Source organism: Sinocyclocheilus rhinocerous, unplaced genomic scaffold (assembly GCF_001515625.1).
Source record: "Sinocyclocheilus rhinocerous isolate Xijiao unplaced genomic scaffold, SAMN03320098_v1.1 scaffold2613, whole genome shotgun sequence".
Classification (NCBI taxonomy): Eukaryota; Metazoa; Chordata; class Actinopteri; order Cypriniformes; family Cyprinidae; genus Sinocyclocheilus; species Sinocyclocheilus rhinocerous.
Window position 1 is genome coordinate 689,910 of NW_015650705.1, and position 9,761 is coordinate 699,670.

The following is a 9,761-nucleotide window of genomic DNA, read 5'->3' on the forward strand; positions in this document are numbered from 1 at the left end:
GTTTGGAAGAATATGCAGAACTCTCTCTAGTGTGAAGATCCAAACCTCCTTCATTTAGAAGACAATCTTGCAAATATACATCTGAATCACTCCAGTCGCCACTAATTTTTTGAGACGCCATATTCTCTGTAACAATATTTTCATCATGGTGAACTGTTGATTGTTGTTTTTCTGTTGAACTGGCATTGTTTTGGGTAGTTAGATGTTTTGGAAAGGGTTTTAACCTTGACTTAGATGCTCGATTACAGGACACACTGTTGTCTCTGTAGCTCTGGAGTGATGGTGTTCTCTGCTTCACAGGGACATTGTGAGTTCTGATGTGTGCTTTTAGATGAGAGCGTTCTCTGAAGGCATTGCAGCATATGGAACACTGAAATGGTCTCTGATTTGTGTGAATAAGACAATGCCTTTTTAGTTTGGATGGAGCACCAAATCGTTTCTGGCACACAGGGCAATCATAAACTCTTTTTTGTCTATTAGAATTCTTACTTTGCAACACCTTCACATTTGCATCCTTGTCCTCACTTTGTGTTGTGACACTGGCTTCTTGTTCCTCCTCATTTTCTTGGTTTTCCTCCATCCACTGGCCTTCTGAAAGTTTGGAAGAATATGCAGAACTCTGTCCAGTGTTAAGATCCAAACCTCCTTCATTTAGAAGAGAATCTTGCAAATATACATCTGGATCACTGCAGTGACCAATCATTTTTTGACATGACATATTCTCTGTAAGAATATTTTGACCTTGGTGCACTGTTGACTTTTTTTTACCTGTTGACTTGGTATCATCTTGCGCAGTTGGTTGTTTTGGAAAGGGATTTGACCTTGACTTAGATGCTCGATTACAGGACACACTGTTGTCTCTGTAGCTCTGGAGTGATGGTGTTCTCTGCTTCACAGGGACATTGTGAGTTCTGATGTGTACTTTTAGATGACAGCGTTCTCTGAATGCACGGCAGCATATGGAACACTCAAATGGCCTCCGATTCATGTGAATAAGACAATGCCTTTTTAGTTTGGATGGAGCACCAAATCGTTTATGGCACACGGGGCAATCATAAACTCTTTTGTTTCCATTAGAATTCTTTCTTTGCAACACCTTTGCATTTACATCCTTGTCCTCACTTGGTGTTGTGACACTGGCTTCTTGTTCCTCCTCAGTTTCTTGGTTTTCCGCAAATGTCACACTGGTGGGATTTCTTTATTTTCCCTTCAGAATATCTGTTTGCACATTTATGAGCATATAAGCTCCTTATCGTAGGGAAACACTGACTACAGTCAGGACAAACGGGAAGGTCATGTGGAGGTTTGGTAAAGCATTCACCTGGATCCTGAAAGTCCAAAAGACCCACAACAACAATTTCTCTGAGTCCGGGCACATCAGGTTTCTGTTGATACAGGCAAGAACTGGGCTCGTAAGAATCAGGGACACATTTAACAGTGTCCGAGTCCACGAAGACACAATCTTCAATATCATCCATGTGATGTGCCCATTTTTCTTCAATTCTTGATTCAGAAGCACAGTGATGGAGAGATGAGTCAGTTTTGGGTGGACAGTCACTCACCCTGCCAAAAGGCACGATGTCAGATGCCTTTTTCCCATCAAGCAAGATGTCAGTTTCATCTGTCATACCCCAAACTGATTTGTTGTTGCACCGGAAAACAACCTCTGACTTCTCTAAAGGACTAGTACTTTTTGAGAAATATAAATCTGAATTATTGCAGTCACTACTCATGTTTTGAGATGGCATATCATCTGGAACCATACTTTGATCTTGGTGCACGGTTGACTTTTGTTTATCTGTTGAACTGGTATCATTTTGGGCAGTTGGTTGCTTTGGAGAGGGTTTTAACCTTGACTTAGATGCTCGATTACAGGACACACTGTTGTCTCTGTAGCTCTGGAGTGATGGTGTTCTCTGCTTCACAGGGACATTGTGAGTTCTGATGTGTACTTTTAGATGACAGCGTTCTCTGAATGCACGGCAGCATATGGAACACTCAAATGGCCTCCGATTCATGTGAATAAGACAATGCCTTTTTAGTTTGGATGGAGCACCAAATCGTTTATGGCACACGGGGCAATCATAAACTCTTTTGTTTCCATTAGAATTCTTTCTTTGCAACACCTTTGCATTTACATCCTTGTCCTCACTTGGTGTTGTGACACTGGCTTCTTGTTCCTCCTCAGTTTCTTGGTTTTCCTCTATCCACTGGCCTTCTGAAGGTTTGGAAAAATATGCAGAACTCTGTCCAGTGTGGAGATCCAAACCTTCATTTAGAAGGGAAACTTGCAAATATACAATGGAATCACTGGAGTCACCACTCATTTTTTGAGACTCTATAACCATATTTTGACCTTGGTGAGCTGTAGCAGAGGCTTCAGCTCCATCTTGTTTGGATATTTGCACATCTTGGTCTTTAGATTTTTCAGCATTACTAAAAGAAACTGTATGATCATGTTCCAAATGACCAGCAATTATATTCCAACCCTTTTTTTTGTGGATCCTCATGTGAAGCTGCAAATGGCCCCGATATCGAAATGATTTCAAGCACACTTGGCACTTAAATGGTCTGCTATCTGTGTGGCTCAAAATATGTCTGGTGAGCTTAGAAGGATACAGAAAGTTCTTCAGGCAGATGCTGCACTGATTCACACCTTTCTGTTTGCGCTTAAGGTAACTTGGGCTGGAGGTTGTGATCTGCATTTGAGTATTGTTCAAATCGTCAGAGCTTTTAATCTCTATAGTACTTGAATTTGACTCGGTCAATGGGACATTTTGGTTGAGCTTGCTTTGGCATTCAAGTTTTTTATGCTTTTTGGTCTCTAAAGAGTCTAATATCGGACATAAACACACATTACCACCAACCGGTCTGCAGTTATTTGTACCTTCTAAAGCTCCAGGTGTTGGAGGTTTGGCCTCGTGCTTCTGCGGGACTCTACTCAACCTAGATTTATTGTTTCTTTTTCCTGTATGTACCTTGAGGTGTTTCTGGAGATAATAGGCCTGTTTGAATGACTTTCTGCAGATTGTGCATGTGTAAGGCTTGACGTCAAAATGAACAAACAGGTGTCGAGTTAGTTTTGAGGGGAAACTGAATTTCTTCAAGCATATTTCACACTGATATCCACTTTTCTTTTTTAGTTGAAGCATACACATGTGATCAGAAGACTTGGGTACTGGAAAGATCCTTTTTCCGGCAGGTGTGACTACATCTGGTGACATAACACCTTCGTCAGCATTCTGCTTGATCTTGTTCTCTTTCACTTGCCGATCACTCAAAATGGAGTTGCATTCCAGTCTAAATTCTTCCTTACACTTGTGAACTTTCAAGTGTGATTTCTCTCGGAAAGCTTTGGGGCACACAGAGCATTTAAAAGGTCTTTCCCCAGTATGAATCAGAATGTGACGTTTGAGCTTTGATGGGGCTTTAAAGCATTTTAAACATAAAGGGCACCAATGTCCTTTTGTAATTTTAACACCCACGGTACCTGAATTAGATTCGATTAAGTCTGTTGCTGCTGTCTTTTGTTTATATGTTGAACTGGTATCGTTTTGGGCAGTTCGGTTTTTTGGAAAAGGTTTTAACCTTGACTTAGATGTTTGACTACAGGGCACTTTGTTGTCCTTATAGCTCTGGAATGATGGTGTTCTCTGCTTCACAGGGTTTGTATGAGTTCTGACGTGTACTTTTAGATGAGAGCGTTCTCTGAATGCACGGCAGCATATAGAACACTGAAATGGCCTCTGATCCGTGTGAATAAGACAATGCCTTTTTAGTTTGGATGGAGCACCAAATCGTTTATGGCACACGGGGCAATCATGAACTCTTTTGTTTCCATTAGAATTCTTACTTTGCAACACCTTCACATTTACATCCTTGTCCTCACTTTGTGTTGTGGAACTGGCTTCTTGTTCCTCCTCAAATATTTGGTTTTCCTCCATCCACTGACCATCTGAAGGCTTGGAAGAATATGCAGAACTCTGTCCAGTGTGAAGATCCAAACCTCCTTCACTTAGAAGGGAAAGTTGCCTCATAGTTGACATCTTGCTTGAAATGTTAAGCATTCCCTTCACACACTGCAAAGACAGAACAATATTAGTGCATCCATTCTTAAGCACATCTAATTCTTCAAATACTTTGGTTTTCAAAAGTACAAATACATTTGTATTTTTGTCAACCTTTTATTGATACATTTTGATGTCAGTGCTGGGACATCTAGTTCTCTAGGAAAGCCCCTCCATCACATGTAGGTTGTCAAAAGCATCTGTGCAGCAACCATCTGTTGTCCATTTGCAGTTATTTCAGCCTTCTGCCACTCTATGCCATTCATTTAACTGTGATCAGATCAGGGTTTTTTTTTTAAATAAAACCTGACCAAGCACATCACATTCTCTGCAAATAAAAAATAAAAAGAAAACAAATATTTATATAGATAAATACACACACACACACACACACGTCTGGTCAGCTATCCTTGTGGGGACTCTCCATAGGCGTAATGGTTTTTCTACTGTACAGACCGTATTTTCTATTGCCCTACACCAACCCTACCCCTAAACCTACCCCTCACAGGAAACTTTGTGCATTTTTAGATTTTCAAAAAACGTCATTCTGTGTGATTTATTAGCTTGTTTACCCGTGGGGACCTCAATTTAGGTCCCCACCGTGACACGAGTCCCCACGAGTCTGTGTGTATTCAGGTTTAAGTCCCCACCAGAATAGAAAAACAGGTACACACACACACACACACGACATATATTTGTCAGTAGTGAATTAGAACAAAATACTAATAAGCAGAACATTTCAAAGGGGCGAAATTAACACGAAGTGGAAACTTAAGAATTAATTTAGCAATAACTTAACCTTACCCGCAGGAATTCCCTGATGTTAAGTCGAGAGACGAATTGCTAAATTTGTCATAATTTTGTACGTTTGTGTTCGAAACTAACAACAACAGACTTCTGATAGAAATACATAACTACAAGGAACAAATCATTAACAACTGTTCTGTCCTCGCCCGCACTGGTAATATGATAATAGACGCTACTTCTTCTTCTTCTTCCACGTTTTGTGGCGGTTGGCACCAGCTTAATGTGAACTACCGCCACCTACTGGGATGGGGTGTGAAAACCAGATGGAGGAGAAACTAAAACTAAACCATATTAATCAAACCTGTGTCTCGCACATATTTTAACATAAAGTTATACAGTACGTTCTTGACTGTTTCTGTCTGAAATAGATTCTTTAATGTTATGATATAATGTCTATATTGTGAACAAGCTAAATTATTTGTCTATTATATGGCTCACAATGTAAGAGTTCAACAGTAAATTTAGAAGTGACTCACTTTTCCCATAATGTGCAGAAAATAATTAAGGATGACATGTTCAGTATGAAGACAGGATATTAGTCTAGGCTATATCTTCCCTTCTGTTTCTGTATGTGCTCCTTTCAATCCCCACTTTATGTTGAATGTGTCTCCCTTTTGACGCTTTATTCCAGTTTTCTTCCGCATATTATTAACAACTGCTTTAATAATACATTTGACTTTTGCTTGGAGGGATATACTTATCTATACTTATGTATATTTATGTAAGGCTAACCTTGTCATTCACCCCTACATGGGCTTTTATTCATACAAATGTTATGTTTACTCCTATTTGAATTATTCTTTACACATTCTGTTCAATTTCATATAGGGTAGGCCTATATAAGTTCATTGTACATTGCTATATTTGTATGCCCTTTTGATGACCAACAAATACCATAGTTTTATCTTAAAGGAAATGTAAACAGCCCTAACTTTCTGGGCTGTACTATAAAGTTGATGTCTTTTTGACGGCTGTTCCAGTTTACCAGTAGCCTAATACAGTATCGCCTAATATTGCCTGAGTGGGCTTTGTAATTTGTAATAAAGGCAGTGTATTCTATCATTTTTTATTTTATTTTATTTTATTTTAAAATGCTTTGTTAACCTTGAAATCAGACAGCTAATTCTTACAAGCAGAGTTTGACCACTAGATGACAGTGTTAAGCTGTATGGCAGGATCAAGGCACAAACAAGAAAAGCAATGTAGCCTAGTTCAGCTTTGTGTAATCTAGCATAAGGTGAGTTTAGTTAAATAAATACAGTTGTATCCATCGATAACGATCTCGGACACTGAAAACAATTTTAAAACACTAAAAACTTTTTTTTTTTTTTAATAATAATTAAAAATACTCCTCGTGGGCACAGTAGGCTAATACACAGTGTCATTTCCTTAGTTTGGCCAAAATAATGTAAATCTTTAATCGAAGGTATGTTATTTGCGGTATTTAAGGTATCCTTTTCAAAGTTCAGAGTGTTTTAATGAAATATTGCTTTTAAATATGTCCTGTTTAAACCATCCTCTAAATAAGGGGGTGCATATTTCAAAGAAGTCACACGCAAGAGAAGCACAGTTTGTGCAACAACCCCGTCACCGCGCGCTTGTCCATGCAATTAGACTTTATCTGGAAGCAGTCTAATTTTCTGCGACATGGCGCGAGCGGCTCGGGCCTGATGGATGTGACATTAACGGGAGATGAAGCTGGGGAGATTTGACGCTGCAGTCACATAGTGGCATTTGTCACTGCCCCGGTCATGCAGATTGCGCCAGCACCGGCCACTGACTAAGATTAATGATGACGGCTCTCAGTCTTTGTTTCTCTCTGTGCTTGTCTCGAGCTCGAGCCTAAATACCATTCACACACACCCGGGCTTTATGATAAGACCTCATACATACAGACTGTACAAGAACCATTGAAACCCTGCGTCATTAATTACATTAAAACACAGTGCATTCTATTTATTATTGTAAATTCCAGTCATGTCATTAGTGGTACTCGGTAAGGAAACCAACACCATTAGGCCTATATGCTCTTAGTTACGATTGGGGATTTTTGGGATTTTGCCCACTGACGCATTTCCGAATAATTAGGCTAATATAGCTAGTTTATTTGTATTACGTTTTAGTAGTAGGCCTATTTATTCTTTATTAGTATTAGTATTCTTTTTATAGTTTATTTTATTGTTTTTAAATTACAAACATAGTATTCCCTGCTGCGGAATAACTGCAAATTTTATATCTTTCTCTGTTGTAATCTCTATTATTCCTCTTTTGGAAAGTGTCAGAATCGCACTAGGGGATTTGTATATATATATATATATATATATATATATATATATATATATATATTTCTGTTGGAGTAAACGGGAACTTAAAAAATTATACAAATTTTACCTCCATAGAAATTTACTTTCACATTCTAGACAAAAAATGGTTCATAATAAAATAATCTTGTAGCCACACTGAACTGAGGACCCAACATATATCTAAGGACTTGAATATCTCAGAGACTCAGATATGGGTTAGTAACCAAGATAGAAACCACAAGAACACCCTAGCAACCACCCAGCCCACCCTAACCACAGCAGCATAGCAACCAATCCCAAAACCACAGCATTGTGGTGGTGAGTTTTGCAGGGTCATGCACCACTTTCTTTTTCTTCAGACAATTTTAAAAATCTAATTTTCATGTAGTTGTTATTATTATCATTTATATTTATTTGCATTTATTTAGCTATTTCTCTCTCTTTTTTACTTGCTCACATATACACACACACAACATAGTAGCACTTGTAGACCTATATCATTTTTGAAGTGGCAAAAGCAAGCTGATAAATAGGGACCAAGGGATGTCTACCGATTAATCAAAAATGCAATTCTTGGAATCTCTTACAAAAACGCTGCGTAGAATCATGAAAGGAATTCCTAAGAAGTGTACGAGACCTCCATGCATCCCCTCGGTTGTAATAAGGGAGAGAGCGGTAACCCCAAACTGGCTGCTCGGCTGCACAGAAAATGGTTTTCCTTGACAAATGAGGTGATGCGGACCAGGCTCAGATGGATGGGGGTTTGGGCTGGTTGTATCAGGGCTCTTGGGATGCTGGGTATTTACTCAGTCATTCATCATCCTCTGGCACATCCACTTATACAGGATCTGCACCGCACACCCATACTGATGTAATTCTCCACATGGAGAGCTGAATTACCATAGTCTGTCCTCAGTGTGTTTGTACGGATATGTTATTGTGAAGCATGGAACAATTTTCTGGATGTGCGTTTGTGCGCTTTTATGTATCTGTGAACCTCAAACTGTAGCAACGCACTCTAATGGCAAATGTAACTGCTTTACATTTTGGTAAATTGGTGGCTAATACGTATGATCTCATTCATGCGTTTTCATATGATCATAAGGTCAGGTTATTCTAATAAGTGTATTTATTCTAATATGTGCCCATGGTGGTGTAAATTGTACAGGACAGTTGTACCACCTTGACAATTTTGACTTTATGCCCTAAAACTATTAGAATTAATTTAAATTTATAAATTAAAAACATTTTCATCATTAAAGAGTTTAAGTCATGTTTTTGCATGATTGGACCACATGACTTTGTTGGTCGCACCACATGACAGTGATACTACTTAATAGGATTTTTCTCATTCATACATTTTTGTACAACCCGCTTACACTCCACTGATTGGTAGGTTTAGGGGTGGACCTTCATGCTTACTTTTTTTCTAAAAAAAATCAAACCATTGTATATGGATCATGAATTCATACAAAATCGCCAACAGTTACATTTTCTCATAGGGTCGGGTTATTCCATGTATTCATTCTATGGTGTAAATTGACTGTCATAATTTTATTTTCAAGTAGGAAAGAAACCTCTGGAAACTCCAAGCTCTTAATGAGCACATCCTATAGTGCTTATTTTAATTTGAACAGCTTTGATCCTGGTCTCCAGTCATCTATGAACTAGCATTGTCATTCATTCCTCAAAGCTGTTCTGAAATGACAGAAGCTCACATCGTCCAAATGTTGAGCATGGATCTGCCCACGTTGTCTTGCTGTCTGTCTGTAACTCCCTTCCCTATTTGCTTATGCACCTCTCGCAATGCCGAACATCACTCCACGGACACCATATACCATCATCCTCCTGATGCTAGCTCTTTCTCAGCATGGGCTCCGACCAGGGCGCTCATGCGTGAGTGACATTTGCTCCAGCAGAACATTGGAGTTTCAATCAAACCACATGGGTCCTGGGTGTAGTTTGTTCTTCAATACAGTATGGAGTGAAAAGACAATATTTACCCCCACATGGAAATCCCATGTGGATTCACCCTTGGCCGGTTCGTGTGTGCCAACTGTCTGCCCCGGAATCCCAGGGTGCACCGGGAACAGGCTGGTAATGTGGCAGAGGGTGATGATGCAAGCAGCTCAGAGCTCCCTGGGGGACATGAATGTTGATTAAACATGTGCTCAGCCTTGGCTATTGAGCAATGGGACGTGGAACAAATGTCAAACGTTTGTTAATTTCTCTGCAGCGGAGGACTTATCAGTGGAGGTGGTGGAACCCACACCAATGAGGCATGACCCCAATGAGAAACCGATTGGCCAGCCAGACAAGATCAATCTTCTAGAATCAATTTTGAGGAAAGAACAATGTTTCTTGCCGGCGTGTACGCATGTGCAGCGGCAGTAAGTGTTTCTTTGTAGTAGTTGTTGGGAAATGCAGTCATCCACATTGCAGAACAATACTTATGACCTGTCTGTACCTGATATTAAATTAACAGGTGTTGCTATTATAATTGGCGCTCAGAAAAGGAAAAATATGAGATTTGAAGTGATAATCTTTTTAAAAAGCATGTGTCAAGTTTTTTTTCAAATCTTCC

General features: G+C 39.3%; 2 protein-coding genes across 2 annotated transcripts in view; both read right to left on the reverse strand.

The window, feature by feature from the left end:
- The window catches only part of LOC107712443 (zinc finger protein 770-like), a 4,182-nt gene extending 3,021 nt beyond the window's left edge, over nucleotides 1-1,161 (reverse strand). The window contains exon 1 of the mRNA XM_016517704.1: nucleotides 742-1,161. Within this exon, the coding sequence (XP_016373190.1) occupies nucleotides 742-988 (247 nt within the window). The 5' untranslated portion in view covers nucleotides 989-1,161. The remainder of the gene's footprint in view (nucleotides 1-741) is intronic.
- A 48-nt stretch (nucleotides 1,162-1,209) lies between these two features.
- znf770 (zinc finger protein 770) lies at nucleotides 1,210-4,310 on the reverse strand. Its single transcript, XM_016517655.1, has 3 exons — nucleotides 4,182-4,310; nucleotides 1,287-4,079; nucleotides 1,210-1,218 (listed from the first exon to the last, which is right to left on the reverse strand). Exons 2-3 carry the CDS (start codon nucleotides 4,065-4,067, stop codon nucleotides 1,210-1,212), a joined length of 2,790 nt encoding a protein of 929 aa, XP_016373141.1. The 5' UTR covers nucleotides 4,068-4,079; nucleotides 4,182-4,310.
- Nucleotides 4,311-9,761: the final 5,451 nt, after the last annotated feature.

What these genes read in the sequence shown, in the direction of transcription:
- znf770 (XM_016517655.1), bottom strand. Translation starts at nt 4,067, where the DNA reads ATGCTTAACATTTCAAGCAAGATGTCAACTATGAGGCAACTTTCCCTT.